Source organism: Triplophysa dalaica, chromosome 15 (genome assembly GCF_015846415.1).
Source record: "Triplophysa dalaica isolate WHDGS20190420 chromosome 15, ASM1584641v1, whole genome shotgun sequence".
NCBI classification, from domain to species: domain Eukaryota; kingdom Metazoa; phylum Chordata; class Actinopteri; order Cypriniformes; family Nemacheilidae; genus Triplophysa; species Triplophysa dalaica.
Genome location: NC_079556.1, coordinates 20868642 through 20889942, shown reverse-complemented (window position 1 = coordinate 20889942; position 21301 = coordinate 20868642). Strand labels below are relative to the sequence as shown.

At 40.6% G+C, this 21301-nt stretch overlaps 1 protein-coding gene across 1 annotated transcript in view; it reads right to left on the bottom strand.

Moving 5' to 3' along the window:
• cdin1 (CDAN1 interacting nuclease 1) overlaps positions 1 to 21301 on the bottom strand; it is a 45439-nt gene that overhangs the window by 9338 nt on the left and 14800 nt on the right. Inside the window, exons 7-12 of the mRNA XM_056767025.1 lie at positions 19423 to 19495; positions 14454 to 14533; positions 13347 to 13396; positions 12695 to 12762; positions 11499 to 11564; positions 10808 to 10913 (exon numbers count right to left, since the gene is read on the bottom strand). Of these exons, the coding sequence (XP_056623003.1) occupies positions 10808 to 10913; positions 11499 to 11564; positions 12695 to 12762; positions 13347 to 13396; positions 14454 to 14533; positions 19423 to 19495 (443 nt within the window). The remainder of the gene's footprint in view (positions 1 to 10807; positions 10914 to 11498; positions 11565 to 12694; positions 12763 to 13346; positions 13397 to 14453; positions 14534 to 19422; positions 19496 to 21301) is intronic.

The window sequence follows — 21301 nt, the reverse complement described above, 5'->3', positions numbered from 1 at the left end:
GTGTTAATGAAAGGCATAATAGGTTCATCAGTGAGTGAGTTTCAGGGTCAGACTGGACCGTGCTCTCTCCTACTCGCAGCTCTTGAAATTGTCCTATCTCCTTTCATTAGAGCATCTCGGGCTGAGCGTGTGACCGGCTTTGACAAAACTCATTCGAAGGGACGGCCGGCAGATTGCCTGCAGCAGGCGCACGCGCCTCGCTATATTCATCCGGCTTCAGGTGTGGACGATGCAAAATTAAAGGAGGAGTCGGAACGGATGTACGCCTGAAGCCGCTGTTTGGTTTGGCGTCTCCCTCCTTATCGAAAACCAAAGTCAACATCCACACCTTCATTACACGTGTTCCAGTTAATCATTCACATCCCGTGAAAGCCCGGAGCGTGGCCCGCGAAGATTACATTTAAGACATCGGGTGAGCGGGCTGCCTTCTAAAATAACTTCACGTGACCTTCGCCGAGAAACTGGCCGACGTTTCGATTGCGTTACTGTGTATTTAAACAAAAGCACTTTTACATTTTGCGTGTCCGACGAGCGTCAGGGTCTGCGCTTCACACCGTCGCACGGAGACACAGCTTTCGTCGGGAAGTTGTAATAGGAAATTGCTCTTGGCAAGTATTTGTTTAGTAGCCGAATCGTTTTCTTTCTCTTTTTTTTGTGCCAACACAGCAAGCCCCTTTGGAAAGCGGGCAGCTCTCCCTAATGAGTAATCTATTTCAAAGCAGTCTTGTCTGGGCATGACAGTTTACTGAGAGGCTTGAAGAACTGGTAATTACCAGTGTTACGGGGCAATTAATGCATATTACACTGCGCCACTCGTGGTGGCAACTGTCAGCTCCCCAATAAAAATGAGCACTCTTCAGCTCCGGCGTGACATTAATTGGGCCTTTAATGACTATGCACAGGAACCGGGCCAAATAAGAACAAAACACACCACTGCCGCTGACTCCAGGAATGGGCTGGAAATTGTACTAAAAATGAGATTAATTGCTGTTGGGAGGAGGAGAAGAAGAGGGAAGAATAAAAACCAGATGAAATTACAGGGTTCCGGCAGCGAGGGCTTCTCGCTGCAATGCCAAATCTTAATTGTCTTATATATTCTTTACGTTTCTAAAGACCGGTGACAGGTCTCAAGTCATTGAGTGCAGCGATACAGCTGCTCGCGGGATCTTTCCTTTACGCCGGAGCGAAAGAATCCGCGGCGTTATTTGTTCAGGCTCTGAAAAGAGTCGAGTGGCGTTTGTGTGTAAAATAATAAGAAAAAGAATGAGGTCAATGAATGAAGAGCCCTTCATAGAAAACTACTCCAGTCTGAAGAGCACTTGCCCTGCGTTCATTAGCCCATCAACAGTAAGTGCTCTTGATTTATGTGCTTTATATGTAAGGATCCTCCACCGGCGTTAAATGAAAACATTTGCATGCCATTCCGTTTCTGGCGACGCTGCTGTGCTTTTAATACGCCGCGTGATCTCGTGCTGTCATCGCCCGTGATGGAAGCGCCAGGCTTCAAAGGCGCTTCGCACCGGGAAACACAAGCAGCAAATATTTGCAATGCAAAAACACATTATCTTCCGAAGGGATAAAACTCCAGACAACTTCCACCAGTTGGAGACCTACATCTGCCGCGAACACGTGAGACGCGCTGGCTCTTAAACCCTCAACCTAATTTAGCATATCCAAATTTGTGTAATGAGATCGGACATGTCTCCCAGACGCTTAATGTGAGGAGAGAACCATAAAAATGTGTCTTAAGCGGACCTCCTATTTATCCTGGAAATTCTCGACTAGCGTCTACCTGACACAGATATGATTATGACATGTAATTACTGCAGTCACGCTAACACGCATCATAGCCGTGAGATCACCTCTGCTTATTCTATCATCCCTGCAGCCGTGCGAAACAAGATGCCAGAAAAAGCATTTCAACCTCAGTTTGATCACAAGCACAGTATACAGAAAACTGTGGCATCTTAAACGTACTGAAGTGTGACGTATATCTTCAGGTCATTACACTGGATGAGCACTGGATTCACATGCGAGAGAGATTGACTCACATTTCAATCAACTTTCTGTTGAATTCTAGAAAAACTGTCTTCAAGTCTACGATGTAAAGACGATATCATCATTTAATTTCATCGAAACTAAGTAAATCAACAGAATACTTTTACACGATTGTTTGATGTACATGCATCTTGACACTGTGCCAGTGTGGACAAAATATAAAATGATAATGTTTCTATTCTCTTGTCGCGTCTGTTGTAAACCCTGTTTTTGGTTTGTTCTCCGTTACACATACAAAGAAACCACTTTGTCACTCATTACTAGTCATGCATAAAAGAGGTTTTGTCAGTCTGAGGGATTTTATTGTCTGTCCACTTCACATTTATAAAGGTATTTCTCAGAAATGCTCAACACATCATGTGTCAGTTCAAGTGGCAAGAGGAAAACTGAGATACTATGTAAACTCCACCTCGCCCGCCCGCCCGTCCGCCCCTTTCGCATGTAGACACACTGGAGACAGACATGAGCAGAAATCAAACTCTATGTGATGGATGACTTTAGAGCACAATGACCTGTGCTCTGAATCAATGAAGGTGATAAGAATGTTGTGTTGACAGTGTGTGTGTGTATTCAATCAGCCGCTCTTATCTGTATGATGAGGAAGTGACCGGAATAACTGAAGTTTGTCAAACACTATTTACAATCCGTCATATCTATCCTCCCGACCCGACGTGGCGCTGAAACCGTGTTTACGAGCCGTGGCTGCGGTGGGCAGAACTCTATGGAGGAGTGGGACGGGCGGCTTTCACTGACGTGATGCATGGAGGGAAGGGTTGGAGGTTGAAGTTGAGAGGAGGGCCGACAGGAAAAGAAAGAATGAGAGCTTTGGGAAGATTACAGCGTTTAACATGTTCAGACCTCGCAGCACTTCATCACGTCCCTCGCTTCCTTTTTAGGACGGGGTCATGACGGAGTTTCATCTCAAAAAACATGAAGATTCTGTGACTCGCTCCATCTTGATTAAAATGTGTTTGCTTTCGTATTTCGTAAGTGCCATTTGACATGGTTGGTGATACATCAGCAAACTGAAGAAACATTCCTGACCGTTTCTTCCATTGCGTATACAAGGGGCAAGACTAAAAGCAGAGGATTGAGCATTTCGTGTCAAAGCCTTGTGTGTTGGGACAGTTTATTTCTGTGGATCTGATGTCTGGAGCTGGATTGAGCTCATCATGACATTAGAAATCCAGAAACATTTCCTGCCAGGGTACACAGACTGAAAACACAAAGGTCACTGCAAGCCTCCATCATGACGCTCTGGACAGTAAAGACGTCAGAGAATCATGAAGTCTGGACAATTTTTTTATAAAAGAAAAAACTTAAGCAAGCAAAACTAAACTGAAGTGCAAAGATGGTGATTTATGACTCAAGCAAACAAGCCCCGCCCTCAACTCAACATTACCGGTTGAGTAACAGTGTTGAAACTCTTCAGGAAGTCAAACAAGACAGAACGCAGACAGTACTAGCACTACTCTAACATCCCTCACATGTGCCTAATCATGCGGTCATGTGATCACGGGCCATCTCACATTCATGAGAAAACAGGACCCTGTTTAGTCAAGGCTTTACTGACATGACACAAGTATTAATGGGAAACTATCATAACAACTGGAAAGTTGAATTGTGCTAACTTCAATATAAAAGCATCCCGGGCAGATCTATTAAACCAAAAACACACCGACCCTTGAAGAAGTTTGATTCCCCGGGCATGGACATGTGCTGACATCAGACAGACAGAGACGAGCAGCTGGAACTGATGGTCTGATTCAGAAGATTAAAGAGAAACTAGAGTATTCATCAGAGAAGAGCTTTACACACAACTCACTTCCGACTGAAAACCTCTTCTTATCTTTACATGTGCAGTCACATCGGGACGAGGGCAAAGGTCTCATTATTATTCTTCTATTAGAAATCCTTGTAAGTTTATAGATCAATCACAGCCGTGAATAAAAAAAGGTAATTGAACATCATTTTCCTGTAATTTTTTTACTGATTTGCCACATATAATGTAAAAAACGAAATTTACAGATGTTTCATGTATTTTTGAAATAAGGTTAAAATACTGTCAAATTACCCCAAAATACTGTAAATTTACAAGGAAACCCGTTATTGTACAGTTTATTTCTGGAGCCCCCAGCTGTTCTTTAACAGGATTTTTAACAGTAACATTTTTGAAATACGGTCAAAAACTGTCGAATTACAGAAAAAACAGGAAATCAATTTATTATATATCCTGCAATTTGACAGGAATAACTGTTATTTTACGGTATATTTCAGTCGCTCGAGCTGACAGAAAATTACAGGCTTTTAAAGGATTTTTTTACAGTGTTTGATTCATTACTTCTACTGGTAACATTCTAATGCAGGAAAGCAAAAGACAGTAATGTCTATTTGTTATTGTTTCAGAGCGCACACTGACTATTTACATCGGATCTAACATCAAAAACTCTGATGTGATGGATTTAATAAAAGCGCCTTCAGGGTTTCGATAGAGAAGAGCATCTCTAGTCTTTAACACAAACTCATCAAATGAACATGTGAAGAGATCAGGATTGAATTAGAATTAGATTCAGTCTGTCATTCATTCAAGTCACAACACTTGATCACATTACTGTAACATGAGTCTGGAGTTCACTTTCATCACACACATGTACACATGCTTACCATTGTTTTCATAAGATTACTGCACTTTTGACTGTTATGATCATGTGTCATTACTTCTCAAGAATAATATGAAGCGGGGAAGCTGCTTTGGTTAAAATAACATTCCTATTTCTAAATGTTTGTCAGACGAAAATCTAAACATGCGAACTAAAAGCTACATTAAAATAGTGAGTAAAGTAAAATGAGCTTTTAAAAGTAGAATTTACATAAGATCTTCTAGAAACCTTCATGTTTAACAAATTGACTTTCAAAATAAAAAAATAACCTGCGTTTAAAACTTCCAAGCAGCAGGTCTTGGTGTCAAAATCATCCTTAACCTCAACTTAATATGACAAATTTGTTTTACGCGTCGGAAGCGAACGTTGAAAATAAATAGATGAAATGGAGGCTTAGTGGCAGTTAAATCCCGCAGCTGATGGGGACCTGAAGTGTGAGGATTACATGCGGAGCGCATTAAACAATGTCCCTAAATATGCATTGAAATCCTTAAAGCATGAAAGCACCTTGTCATGTGGTATTAGCATTCAGAGACGCATGCCAGACGTCTGTCGTTGCACTTGGGTGTGTCACGGTGTTAAATGTCACATGCCAAGGACCACAAATCCCAAAAAGATTTTTGACGTCATCTCATGTCAACCGTGTTCCTAGAGAGCTCTTCGCGATTAAACTGACACAACTACAGATTCAGAAAAAAGCATTCTTGATATTGAACCTGTCTGAGAAAGAACTAAGAGCAAATTCTCAAAACTCCCTAAAAAAGCCAATATCTCAGTGTGTGTGTGTGTGTGTGTGTGTGTGTGTGTGTGTTTACTAGACAAACATTCAATAATATTACCACCCTGATGATGAGGAGCAGTGCTGTGACTCAAGACAATGAAAAAGAAAAAGGAGATTAGAGAATGACTCTTAAAATCATTTAAGTCAAGAATGCTTTTGATAAAGTCTTGATTCCTAAATGATTACAATCTAATACCATAAAGCACGAAAGACTAAATAGTGATTATGGTTTTGGATGTGAGGACTCAAGGTTCATGTTCTGGACAAGCCCCCAATGAAATGATGAGCCCAGATGTGCCACGGGATAATAAGAGACGGGATTCTACAAACTAAAGGCTGAAGAAGCAGCACATCTCAAAACAACAAAAGAAAGACTGCAACATCACAAAATATTCTCAACTTTACAAATTGAAATTCTTAATATAAATACAGCTGTAGAAAAAAATGAAAAGATCCTTCCAAATGTTCATGTTATCATAATTTTTAGATGAATTGTGGTCATTCCAGGTCAGTGTCTGTTGAATTTCAACAAAATCAAACATCTGGAGTCACAAAGTCACCCAACAGCAATGTGAAATACTGACAGCATCACATGACACGTGAAAACTGAGATGAAAAGGTTATCACATAAAACAATGATTTTCTAAATACATGATGACTGTAGTGTTGCTTAAAAGTGAATGTGAACTTGTATTCTTTGTAGTATTTGAGTTCTGAAAAAATACACAAAATATTTCCTGTTTTTTTCACCTATTTCTCCCGTTTTCATTTTCTGAAGTAAATGCAAATAGAAGCATATATTTTTATAGATATAAATCGAAATAAATAGAAATATATATTTTTGATTGCTAGTAGATCACAGAATAATAACAAAAACGATCATTAACCTAAACACATTCCTATAAATATTAGATTCAGAAAACAATTATAAAATGGCCTCTTATTTTCTCGTAAATTAATCAAGGCTATATATATATATATATATATATGGGTAGTTGACAAATAAACAATGTGTCCAATGGTGTGACAGCAAAAATGAAGAAAAAAAAACGGTAAGACTTTAAAGTCATTAAATGGTAAAATGCATTATCATTTTTCATAACGTGTGTTGTAATGCATTATATGTAGTTGTAAAGAATTATAACCAATTTAAAATGTGCAGTGTAACAATGATATAATTATAATATAATAAAAATATAATGTATTGACTGTAATTACAATTATTTATAAGACATAACAATGCATTAAAAGGTGCAATTCTTATACATACATGCTTCAAGGAAAGTGTTACCAAAAAATGTTTTTAACATTAATATAATTATAAGTATTAATAATGTTATTTTCATTCTTAGATGTTTCTAAATGTTTGCTATTTCATGTCATAGGACAAACGTGTGGTTTATTAATACATATATGATAGGAGAGCACAGTACAAGTAAAAGATGTATGTTCACATGAGTCAGACATTAATAATGACACAAGTTCTTTCCTAAATGGTTTAATTACGTGATGTTCTGCATTAAGTATTAAGCAGTTTTACAGGATATATGATGATGGCTGACACCCATATTCAATTTTCAGAATTCAGCAAATCTTTTTGAAATAATACATGAACATATAACTAATGGCTCGCATGCTCTTTACAAATAACACCCAGTCGAAAATGTAAAATATGACGATAAGCTAATAACTATAAATACGCGACATGAAAAAGTGACCAAGAAAAAAAAACTATAAACAACCAAAACAATAAAAAAATCAAAGTGGTCAGGCCACAGAAAACAGATATAGAGTATGAGAATAGTGAGAGTATTAACCCTGTGTGACCGCAGGGGGAAATGAGCCATACTGCTGTATTATTTGGCCATAAATCATCTTTGTCAAGTCCTGACAGCGTTTGATCAGATCTAACCTTTACAAGCCTCTATTAGAAGCTCTGATAAACGAGCAGCACACACAAACACATCACGTCTCAAACATGCTCATTCAAACACACAACCTGCTTTTAGGATGAAATGTGGAAAAATGTTAAAACAGACCAAGATAAACATCTCTGAAGGATAAATTTAACAGTGACGGCTGCCATCTAGACTGTCTTCATTTACATTTATGCATTTGAGAGGCTTTTATCCAAAGCGATTTTTATTGCATTATACTACACATTTCTATCAGTGTATGTGCAATCCCTGGGATGGAACACATGACCTTGGCGTATAGCGCCATGCTCTGACCACTGAGCTACAGAAAAGATAAATATTCATCATTCGTATGGTAAAAGGTGCTCTCCTCAGTCCCGAACCTGACTTTAATTCTCATGAATATTTCCATTCAGATTCACACTTTGATGATTGATGTCACAAATATCACACTGTTGTTTGTTTGTGTGTGTTTCAAGTGATCACAAAATGCCGGTTGGAATACGAATTAAAGGCACAGTTCACCAATTTACTCATCATCGAATTGTTTCAAACCTGTATAATGTCTTTGTTTGGTTGAACACATGATTCACCACCTCATGAGCCCATAATGTCCCAGAAATGTCAGTTGTTAACATTCTTTCAAATATCTTTCTTTGTGGTCAACTAAACAAAGAAATCTATACCGATTTGAAACAACTTGAGGATGAGTAAATCAAGACAGAATTTTCATTTTCAGGTGAACTGTCCCTTTAAGAGTGGCAGTGGAGTGGAAGGTTTTAAGTGATTGATGAGAAGTTTATCAGAGCCGTTCAGCCTTTTGGCTCACTGAATGAACTCATTTTGTGTATGAAAACCCTTTGGGTCTGTAAAAGTTTTTTCTCGCAATACAAAGTCAATTCTGTTTGTGCTTGTGCACTCTTTCACACAATCCCCGTCTTCTATTGATGGGACGGGGAGGAGCGAGGCGGGGGGGCCGCTTCAAGTAAAACACACACAAGGCTTATTATGTGCTTAATATTCACTATCAGGTGAATAATTCTTAATGCAAGCTGTATTCAAGTAGATGGATAACTCAATTATGTGCAGATCCGTCACGGAGTGCGCTAGAATGAGAAGATTGATGGGAAGGTGAACAGAGCGGCGTCTTTAGCATCAGATCCAGGCAGCGGGCCTGAACACTCGTTCCTCCTCCACTGCTTCTCGTCTTTATAGGCAAAGCGTCATTACCCAGAACTCCAGAGACCAGACATTATTATCAGCGGCGTGTTTTGGCCGTGCATGCACACCATTGTTTGGATGATTCATGTTACCGGTGGCAGAAAATTACTTCATTGTCTTTTTGCTAAACATACAGAGATCATTGCTCTTCTCTTTCACATTTAACTAGAACCGACAATTAAACATCATCATAAAAAATGAACGCAGCCATGACCTGGATGTAGACTGGAACCATCCCACCAGAGAAAATCAATCTCAAGAGAATATATACATCGCACTACAAACAATAAATCTAATATGACCCATAGAGCAGGATCATTTCATTTTCTCTTTTTTTGGGGGCGATTTTAATTCAGACACAATAACGTAACGTCTTTGCATGATCTTCTCAATGAAAACACTTCTACATTTGGCGGATGCTTTTTTACAATGCGACTTACATTGCATTATACTATACATTGTATCCGAGTATGTGCAATCCCCTGTGATCGAACCCCTAACGTTGGCTAACACCATGCAACAACATCTGAGCCAAAGGAAAGCATACATGTAGTTGCAAACGAAAGGCTGCAAAACACAAGACGGTAATGGAATCAGCACACGTGTCATTCAGACTTACTGCGCTAATTATTAAATGTGGGTTGCAGAGTGGCAGGGTGGCAGAGAACGCAAACTCGCTGACCTTTTCAATATTTTCCTCCGATTTGTATAAACAGAAGGGCTGGACGTCCAGAGCAGATGATCCAGTGAATGAGAGGAGACAACAGAGAGACGCTCCAAATGTCAAATGTAAATGTCAATTAAAAATTACAAGCATCCTCTCTGAAAGGTGCACTCTGAAGTTCCTGACATTTTTATGACATGCCGAAGTTGATCTGACAAGGCAGCGCATCAACATCTGAACACAAAACACATGCGACCACTTCAGACCACCTCACCCACCGGCCTTCACATGACCATCTCATACTGGGTCTCTAAAGGAATCATAGAGCTACATTTAATTTGAGATCTTTTTTTAAGACTTTTTCCATCCATTTTAAGACCTCATGGCCACTTAACCGGTAACATTGGTGACACTTTAACTTACAGTTACTATATACCGATCTTAGTTTGTGATAACTCCATGTTACAGGGTTCGTACACCTTTTACCAAATGAAGTTCAAGCACTTTTCAAGTACTTACAATGTGTGTTTTCATGCTTTTCCAGTATAAATGATCACAATAAGAGACATTGCCAATTTAACATCGTAATCTCATTTTTGACGGAGGTTGTTGCTTTTAGAGGGTTTTGCATCTGAACTCTTCATATAGCCGCCCGCCACGTACGCAATATAACAACAAGCAGATTGTTTTAATGGCAATTTTTATAAAACTTTAAGAACATTTCAGTTATTTTATCTAAAAAGTGAACTATTGTCACATACTAATTTCAAGCAGTTTCAAGCCCTTCATCACAAATCCAAGCGTTTTTAAAACCCTGAGAAACACTGGATTCAAAATCCATTTTTCTGGATTTCCAGCACCAATAGTACGAAACCTGTTATTAATGCAACATCATGTAGAAGGGTGGGAACGAAGCAATAGAGAATTCATTGAGTGACTAACCCAATGCAAGGTTTATTAGAAAGAGAAACGAGGCTTCGCTAATCTTCTTTAGACACACAGAACAGAAAAACCTCACGATTATTCTCAGATACGACCCTCAGCCACAGTTACAGCTCTTTATCCTCCAAACATTTGCATGAAAACTTGCATTTCTCCATTAATCTACGAAAATGGCGTTTAAGATTTTTGATACTTTTAAAAGGCCTCATTTTCTCTAGATTGATCGGTCAACTTTGAATACGTTTAAAGACCCCGCAGACACCCTGTTATAAATAAAATGCACTTCTGAACATCAGTTACTGTTATTATGACAATGTTCTGTGGTTTAATCTAAAAAGATTCAATGTAATGCCACCCAGTAATAACACCGTGTCTGGTGACCGAGGTCCTATAGCGTTTCTCATGAGATGAAATACTGACAGAGAAAGAGTGCTGCGAGTCTCTTCAGAGTACATGATGATATTTTTCCTCATGAAGGATGAATCGTACTGTTGTCAGTGAAGTGGACTGATCTCTAGACACATCAATCATTCTGCTGTGAAACAGTATTTGTTTGTGTTCTGACCTGTTGCAGTAACTCCAGAATTGTTCGTTCAGGTAAGTCTGATGACTGTGATCATCTCCAAATGACGCTTTGCTTTCAATCCAGTGAACGATGTGATCTTCAACAGCTGTCAAGTCAACGATACAATGTGTTTACATGCGAGACATACAGTTGAATTACACATACAGTTGATGTTAACGGATATTTTAAAATGACCTTTAAGTGTAACATTTGTGACCCTGGCAAACAAAACATTATGAGTCATTTTTCGAAATGAACATTTAAACAGCATCTGCAAGCTGAATACATAAGCATTCCAGTGATGTATGGTTTGTTAGGACAATATTTGGTCGAGATACAACTATTTAAAACTCTGGAATCCGAGGATGCATAAAATCTAAACATTTAGAAAATGGCTGAACACGAAAGATTTACACAGATACTTGAGAGGCTTATTTTCAAAGAGCGGGCAGGAGGGAGCGGTGTTTGTAGGTGTGTTTCTGGACATTTTTGTTAGCGATTTTGCTGCGTCGACTCACAAGTAAACAGTTTTGAAAGATTTAGGAAATTGACATTAACTTAATATCCTAATGATCTTTGGCATCATTTTGACCCATATAATGTTTTGTCGGCTATTGCTGTGTAATATTCCAGTGCGTCTTATGACAGGTTTTGTGCTCCAGGGTCACATTTAGTACTAAAACAGACTCACCGATGGGCACCTCCAGAATAATGTCTGGGGTCTTGTCGTAGCCTTTGGCACGAAGTTGATTCTCGTCTGTGTGAACAAGTTTCAATGCGTCATACAGAACGTTTCATCGGACGTGCGCACACCTGACCCCCAGTTAACTTCCGGTCTGCGTTTGTTTTGTGTGTGATGATATAACTATTTATTATATTTTATTTAATTCATGTTCATATTCGTATTCATTTGTATTATAACTTTACAGTAGACTAATTGTATTAAATAAAAATTTGTTGAAAATTGTTGTATGTTCATTTTATTAAATAAACAATTTGGTCGCATTAAAAAGAAGCGTATGGTACACTGACATCTAGCGGTTGAGCTTGGTATCGCAGTCTAAATTCAGAAAATTGGAGAGACAAGTTTAGTCAATTAAAGCTTCTCTGTTTGTTATCAGAAATAATCTACAGGCACTCTATTGTTTGTGAATGTGTACCGGAAGTAAAGTTGGGGTCACAAAAGTGCGCCTGCGCAGTAATGTTAGTTTATGTTATTAAGATGAAACCGTCTATACAACTTTGTCTTCTTTAGTTTGAATTCTTCAAAACATACTCTGTATAAGCTACATTACATATTCATAAAGATCGGGATGCTTTAGATGTCTCAGAATCTTCAGACATTTAACAATTCTTCACTGAGGAATCAAAGACGACTCCTTCTATATCTGTCCATCAGACAACTGAAGAAAGACTATTAAACAAGCACATGTGAGAGAATAATACTGCAGCAGAGCAGAGTGCTGTTGTAATGTGAGGTCGGGTGTAGACGTGTGACCTCAGTCATTGTGCTCGAGTCCGAGTGAAACACCTGATTCCTCCATTAAATCTCACGTTCAGTCATGCTGAGCGGCTGTAGGGCCGGTGCGGCCGACGGGTCCGTCTTTGTCTGTTGACATTGGTCACACGGTGCTGATTGTCTTTTGACATCACCTTTGATTAGAATTAATGACCCATCACATCTGCTGGACCGCTCATTTCCAATCTATTAATGTGAAGTGTGATGCTGTGACCCGTCAGGCCCAACACCCAACTCTGTCGGGTCACAACCCTCTTCTGTCATCCTAACGCATGTGCGTCTGAACGCTCGGATGATGACACTTAACATCACATCCGTGCAGTGAAACACCAGCGGTCTGTGTGGGTTCATGGGACATTTCAGCTTACCTAAAAACGACAGCCGTTGCTCTCTGAGCTTGTCCCGAAGAATCTCCTCGTGCTCTAGACCGATAGCGCTGATAACGTGTGGTTAAGAACACTTTCACAATCAATGTCTGCTCCTTATTTTCATGAGAATGTAAAAGAAAAGAAACCACGAGCTAAAGTTTTAAAAGTAGATTTTGAAATCTCCATCTTGTTACCTGTGCTTGTTGTCCTGGAAACACACAGACGGGTAAGCAGGGTTGCTGTGGCAACAGCAGAAGAATGTGTTTATTTTAATATTAGAAGCATCTACGTTATGTGAACTCTGATCAACACGCCTTATGTGCATAAGTTTAATATCATATCAAAGTTTACTGAAGAGCAGATCGCTATCATTCGCTTAATTATCAATATCTATCCCATGAGGCCGAGGGTGCACAAGAGCCACAGTGTCGAGTAAAGTTTAAATAAAAAACTATAGGAAAAAACAAGAAGCGGTGGACTCCTCTCAGGTAGTGGATACTAGTTAGACTGCATGTTTAACAAAACCTGAGTATAAAGACACATTAGCTGACACACACACGTTCACGCTCAAGCAGAGGTCTTATGTGAGGTAGAGCTCATCCAGTCAACACCTCCTGGTCAATGTGAGGTTTCAAGTTTTATGAGAGGATACTGTTTGATGCAGTCCACCAGCGGCCCGTAACAACAGTCATTTACTGTGCACTGAAAAAAGAGACAAGAAATATTACACTGACACATACCCATCATGCACTGCAGTACACACAGTCACACACCCATCATGCACTGCAGCACACACACACACACACCCATCATGCACAGCACACACAGCACGCACAGACACACACACTCACAAATACCCATCATGCACTGCAGCACACACATTCCCATTATGCACTGGAGGACACACACACACACACACACACACACCCATCATGCACTGCAGTACACACACTCACACACCCATCATGCACTGCAGCGCACACACTCACACACCCATCATGCACTGCAGTACACACACACCCACACACATACCCATCATGCACTGCAGCACACACACACACTCACAAATACCCATCATGCACTGGAGGACACACACACACACACCCATCATGCACAGCACACACAGCATGCACAGACACACACACTCACAAATACCCATCATGCACTGCAGCACACACACACACATTCCCATTATGCACTGGAGGACACACACACACACACACACCCATCATGCACAGCACACATAGCACACACACTCACAAATACCCATCATGCACTGCAGCACACACACTCACACAAACCCACCATGCAGTGCAGCACAAACACACACATTCCCATCATGCAATGCAGCACACAGACACACACTCAAACATACCCATAATGCACTGCAGCACACACAGATAAACACACACACACTCACACATTCCCATCATGTACTGCAGCACAAACACACAAATACCCATGGTAATTACTACATGGTAATAACCTTACAGTAATAACACAATCAATAGTATGATGTTAATTTAATTAACACAACACCTATTCTATTACAGTCAGCTCTTTCATGTTCTGTGCATTTTTATATAGTGAAATAAATCCACATTCCCTTATATACTGACGTTTCTCTAATAGTGCTGTATTATCTCCATGTAAAGCTCTTATTTTGATGGTTCAATTCAAATCTAGCCTCTTGGTCACTAGTGTAGATTTAAGAGGACAGTTACAGTGCTGCTGTTGTGAGTGTGTGTTTGTCTCTAACCTGTTCCACATGTTTTGCTAGCAGCAGGTCTGGAATTAAAGCCGGCTCTCGCAGCGTGTTGTTGATGACGTGTCTGGAGGCTGCAGACGCACAAACAGAGAGAAAGACTTCATATATTTATCTGCTCTGCGACTCCTCAGCTCCTTCAAACATTATAAATCACTGGATTCCTTCACACAAAACACATCGTTCTTCAAACATGTTCACATTTAATGGATTGAATCGCTCCACGTCATTTTAATAATACTGTATACATGAGAGGGACGGAAGAAAGCATTGCATGATGGGAAAAATGTCTATTTTGCTAATGTACATCCGTAAGTACTGTATCATCACGACGGGTCAACTGCTTACAAACATGTGCACATGACATTTGATTTTAATAACGAAACCATGAATGAACTGCAAACACAAAGAGAATGTTTAATAAAGCTGAAGACAAGATCCATCAAGACCCAGAGCAAGACTTCAGCAGGTCAAAACAAACAAACACAAAATAATCAAAGCATACCCTCTTCATTCATTACTGTGATTAGTGATGTTGTGTTCATGCTGCACATGTGATAATATAAACAATAATTCACTCTCAGTATCCAAAGATATTCATATTAACAAGATGCGTAACTGCCATTGAAATGAACGGAGAGGAATGCGCCGCTCAACATGGCCGCCCTAGCGAAGCTTAGCGCATGCGTATTATCTAAAGCAACATGAAAAAGAATGTTTTTAAGTGCAATTTGATCATAAGAAACAAACCTTACGGTACAGTTAACATCATTTGAAATGTTGTTTTTAAATATGTCGTTTAATTGGGATTTTAACCGACGATTTTGGGATTTTTACCCATTCACGTCTTGTTTGAATGACGTAATAACTTTCCTAACTGCCCGCCTAGTGGAACCACTTCCCTAAATGGACTTTGCTGTATCTTATAGCTGGTGATTTTTTAAAAGTTGTCTTAAGTCTTTAGAAAGGCTTTCTGACACGCTCAACGTAGAAGAGGGATTCACTGACCAAAAAAGCACATAATAAACAGAAAGATAAATGTGATATCGCAGCTTTATATGCAGGACGTCGTCATGATACCGTCACCGTGAACTGGCCACAAAAAACGATATGGTGACATCCCTACACGGATATGACGTTAATGTATTTGTCATTTGAAAGAAGTTAGGAGAGAACATGCCAACACAGACAGGTGAAGTGCGTAGTCATCATCCTCCAAAAACCAGAACAAAACCTCCAACCAGACTGCAGTGAGATCCTTTGAATTAAAGTACTGGAGAGAAAGAACCCTCGTGTCTGCAGAGTGCAGTGGTATTTGAACCCCCCCACACACACGAGCACATTCAAACACACGGCTCGTCGCATTTCTCTCGACCCGCCGCTGCAGAAGAAACGAATGGGCGGCTGTTATCTTCTTCATCCTCCCGCTCTGAGAGAACAAAGCCAACTCAGCAGTCCTCTCCAGCGGCAGCCGGCGTTTACCAGCTCATTTTTCTCTCAGATTGCTACCTTCACACGCAGATCCATACGGCGCGCCCGTGCTCGCCGATGAAGAGAGCTATATTTCCCCTTGAGTTAGGACACCTCGTGACAAATGATAATGGATAATCAATAAAGCGGGAAATATGAGGCCGCAAACTTTATGAAGCCGGGAGACATATTACTCCTCAACAACACTCGTTTCTCTTAACAAAGTCACTACGCCGCTGCGCCTAATAATCCCAGAGAAAATCAAAGAAGCCGCAACCACATCAGCAATATTGGCAACTTATTCCACTTTAATGGCATTTCCATTGATTTTTCCTCCTTAATGGTACTTTTATAGATTTGATGCTGGTCCTGCAAAACAGTCGTGTGTAACAGACCTCCCCGAAGGCGAGCGCCGGCCGTTAAAGGCCTTGTCTTACCAGGACTCGTAATTGGAGGTGGACGCATTTCACACATCACGCAACCGCACCTGCTTCAAACCCGCTCGCCTTCTCCGGTAGAGATGAACATTTTTGAGAGACGGGGTTAAAAACCACCGTAAACAGGGTGACCTTCAAGCTTTCGGCCGAGCATTGACCTGATGAAAATGGAGGCCCGAGCGCTAATAAATCAGGCGGCTTTTAAAATGAGTTTACTCTAACGCTCATTCATCACGGCCCGTAATGCCATTTGTGGGCGAGGATCCGCGGCGCAGTAAATAACAACAAGAGGCGAGCGGACGCAGTCTCTGCCATCGGCGCGCATTTATTAAAGACGCCTCCGCACGCGCGACACTGTAAACACACGCCGAATTTAATGTAATTGTGCCGTGTCGACATAAATTTCGACATAGCACGTCGTCCTTATCGGGGAGGGAAATATTAAAGAGGAAAGACGCCTCTCCGTCGGGAGTTGTTCGGGAAGGGAGAAGCGCTGTTTGCTAAAATCACAGGCACCTTTAACAACCTCTGATGCGGTGATGAATGGGGAGGTTCATCGCTCCGCTACGATGGGAAAGCCATTATCAGAGGGAGGAAAAAAAACTGGACGGAAAGCTCATTAGAAGGCAGAGCGCGTTGAGGGTCGAGAGTCGTAAAAAAATAACGGATGACAATCGTTATGGCGTGTGACGCCGATGAGCTCCGGAGTTTGTTTATTAATTAAAAACCCTTCCTCTTCTCCTTCTTGTGCTTATAATGGAGAGACGCTCCTCCCCTCCTCCACAGCTTCCAGAGCGTAACCCCTCGACTCGCAAAAGCCGTCGTACATCAAACTTCATGATGCGCGCCAGAGACGCTCGCCGATAATGCGCCCCTGCTAAAGCTGATTTTCCGTGATGAATCTGGGAGCATATAAATTGGCTAATATCTAAAAACATTTACAGATACTAGAGGAATTGACTACTTGCGGGCCGTGATGGATGAGGCTCTTACACGCCAGAGGACAGCTCGGAAAATCTCTGCGGCTGCCTAAAGCCCTCCTTTGATTTTCATATTTACTTCTTTGGACTCATCCTCGTTCCTCAGCGCACACTGAGAATAATGGAGGGGGGACCGGGGGAGCCCGGCAGGGTTAGTGGGGCAGAACTGATCCCCCTGCACCTGATTGTGTGTGATAGCGGGGCTGTGGCGAGGCTCGGCGCCGCAGTGAGGTCGACTCTACCTCGCTCCACGCTAGTAATCAGGATACTTGTCAAGACGACTGCTTACCTCGCCCGCCTCCTCCAGCTGCTAATGAACAGAGCAGTCTCATTATTCAAACCCCGAATCATCCGCCCCACACACTTACCTTACAGTCATATGCCCCTGCTCTTCTTCAGGCCGTGGGGAAGTGTACAAACCCAAACGTGAACGCGGTGCGGGGTGTTTTTTCAGGGATGCAGATATGGCTTTTTATCAGCACTATTCACCATGTTTTCAGGCACAAATGGCTGTAATGAAACAGCAGATAAAACGCACAGAAGATAACAAACGCAAGATGTTTTTAATGAAGCGCCACGTTCAGAAAATGTCACCGAGATTAGAGTAAAACGGCCACGTTGCAGCAGTGATCCAGCGTTTGACTGGCTGCTCTCTTCCAATCTTCCCCCGGTGACCGCCGCTGTCCTGAGCGGAGGAAGGATTATAGATGTTGATATCATATTCGATATGTGCTGAAAATGCCCTAAACCTATTGATTTATTTACACAGGCATCCGTTGAGTCTGGGGAAAACGGCGTGCGCGAGAAACAACTTCACAAACAATCTCCAAGTCGCTATTGATTCCGCTGAAGCGACTGGAGATGTATCCGAACCTCCCAATGGCACGATTTCTGTGTCTCTTAAATGCAAACGGGGAATGAAAGACAAATAAAAGATGGAGGAGTGTGAACGGCGGGGCCGCGTATATGAGGCTATTGATCCGTGCACTCCTCTGGAAGCTCGCGGACGCTCACGTCTCTGAAAGAGCGAGCGGGGATGATGGATGTGCTTGCCGATAGCGCTGGACAAACCTGTTAGCTAATTGCCAGCGAAGACAATTATCCCGGCATTGTTTCACAAGAGCAACACATTACAAAAGTCTAATATCCACACGGGGAGATTCAGTAATTCGACCGCCGAGCGAGGCGGGTCGTTCCTGCTGAAATACACCTCACTTTCATTAGTTTCCCATCACGCCATCACGTGAACTGTGCTGCGAACGGCAAAGAAAGACGGATAAACTGCTGGGAGACCGTATAAAGATGATGTAAGATCGTCAACACAACCGGCAAACTCAATCAAAAACACATTTGCCTTTAATTCCCACACATTCGGGAGCCTCGTGTTTCACGTTTTTATTTACTTCATTTTCTAAATAACTCGATGTGTTAACCATCCAGTGGAGTATTTTTTCATAAGGCTGGTTGAAAAAGATTTGGTTATTAAAGTTTATAACAGTGATTATTACAATAGTGTGGTGTAGTGTTTTCATGTCTTTATTTTGACTCTAGCTGTGCTTATCTTTAGTGTCTCGATGATGATGATTTATTCTCTGAACACTGCTGCACTGAACGTCACGTCTATGTTGATTGAACCTAAGACATCACGTGAGTCTCTGCTGGTGTGTGTGAGGAGAAGATGGCGGACGGTGAGGGCGGGGTGTGTATAGTGCGTGTGCACTGCATGAATGCTCAAATGAAAGCCTCGTCAACTTCTTCTGACATCCAGGTGCTAGAAAAGAAACAAACTCTGACACACTACTGGATATTTTAGTGATGCTCCGTGTGAGAGTGACCGTGAGTTTCCACAAAGAGGCTGACAGTAAGTCTGCTCAATCAAGTGAAAATAAAAACAAGCGCATTGATTAATCAAGAGGAATAATAATCTGTAATAGATCTATTTCCTGTGAAATGGAGGAAGAGGTTCAGATTAAACGCGGGGGCAGAAGTGAGGAAGCGGCGGGGGTGAAGGTTTAATTGTCAGTAGTGCTGTCAGGAGTGGGACCGTCATTAGGAAATCAAGACGTGTGTACTCACGGACTGAAGCTTCACTCTCCTCCATAAAACACTCCACCATCATACGAGCCAGAAGAGCCGGAGACATATCCACCTGACAACACACACACACACATATCACAACTACCCACAATCCATTGATGCTTGTGTAAATTACACATGATTGGTTTGTGTCTTAAAGAATATATTATTATATGTTAATAATGGCTAAAAATGGCAAAAATGTCATTATTTGGGTGTTAGGATCAGTCATTAAAGAGTAAATATTTTGTGATTTTTTTAAAGTTCCACTTTGGTTTATGGAGCGTCGAACCACAAGTTTACGTACATACACTTCCATTAATATTATTGTTACCATACGTCTAGACTGATTCGTTCGGCGATTTGTCTGTCTAATCCCCTCCTTTCTGTCGGCCCACTCTTATCTGATTGGTCAGACGGTCTAGTCTGCTGTGATTGGTCTAGCGCTTGCAGTGTCACAAATGGAACGTAGGCGGGCAATTCACTGAGTGAAGCAAATCTGACAAGGAACTGAAATTAGAACGACAGACGACTCCTTTGCGTAATTCAGAGTCGACTCCTTTTTTTCAAAGACAATGACTCGTTTCGTTCACTTTCGGCTTTACAACTCTGTAGACTGCTGACATTCACACTCCAAGCATGAAATGTCATTTTAAGGACATTGTAATATTAAGTCTTTATGAAGAACTGGCTTTGTTTTCTTCTTTTTAAATTGAAACTTTGTGTGTCTTTATCTCAAAGCATCACTATGAAGCAATAGTGTAAATGTAATTGGGGTCAGTTTCTAGAACCGGCCCCTTTCATGGAGCCGATATGCGGATGGTTTCATTTTTTATTTTTTTTTATTAAATGCTACTCCTCATTTTGATGAACTGCTGATATATAAAACATGTAAATGATCCGGATAACCTTTATCAATGTAATAATGATGAATGAGTTTTCAGAGCGGGATCTGTGGGGTCAGTAGTTTAGCGAGTACTGATCGCAATCTCAATGTAAAAACTACTGAAGAAACAACCTCAACCGCGTTACAGAAATACATTATCTGCAATAATAATGTTAGTCCCAATAAAATATATTTTAACAAACCTCTCTCGTGTTCTCTAAACACTTCTGGATTTCTGTCAAGTATTTATCTGTTCTGAAATTGATGAAAATTGCTCAGAAATGTATAACAATTTTGTGGCTGCCCTAGTGAAAAATAAATATACTAAAGTATATTTGAAATACATTTATTTCATGCTAAGTATACTGCAAATCCATTTACATCTTACATACTTAATGAAAATACACTGAGATTGTATTTGTGGTATACTTAAAGTCTGCTGAATTGGAACAACTAATGTTGTACTTTAGTTTAATTGTGCAGAAATAGAGTCCAACTAAAGACACATTTAAGTGTATTTGATTGTGCTAAAGTGGAACTATTGCAAGTATGCTTCAGGTACACTTTAAATATCTTGCATTGAAAGATTGATTTTATCTAACATAAAGTAACATTAGAACAATATTTTATTGAAACACGATTATTATGAAGAAATGTGCATTGTGTATAAATAGTACTCCAAATAAAGTTTGATTATAATTTATATCAGTAAGTCACGTCAGTAAATCTGTTAATACATTTAAACTATACTTAGTATGAAATAAATGCATTTTAAATTCATAGTTTTTTTAACTAGGGTGGTTTATGCATATAACGGTGATATTAAATGTGATTACTAATGTACATTTTGTCAATAATACACATCAATTTACATCAGTTTCTGAATCAAACACAGTGTTGTTATGGCAGAAATAAGCCTCGAAGCGGAGGGTCTTGTATCACACTGAAGGGGCTTATTTCAAAATAACAGCCGGCTGCTTGTATATTATCCCG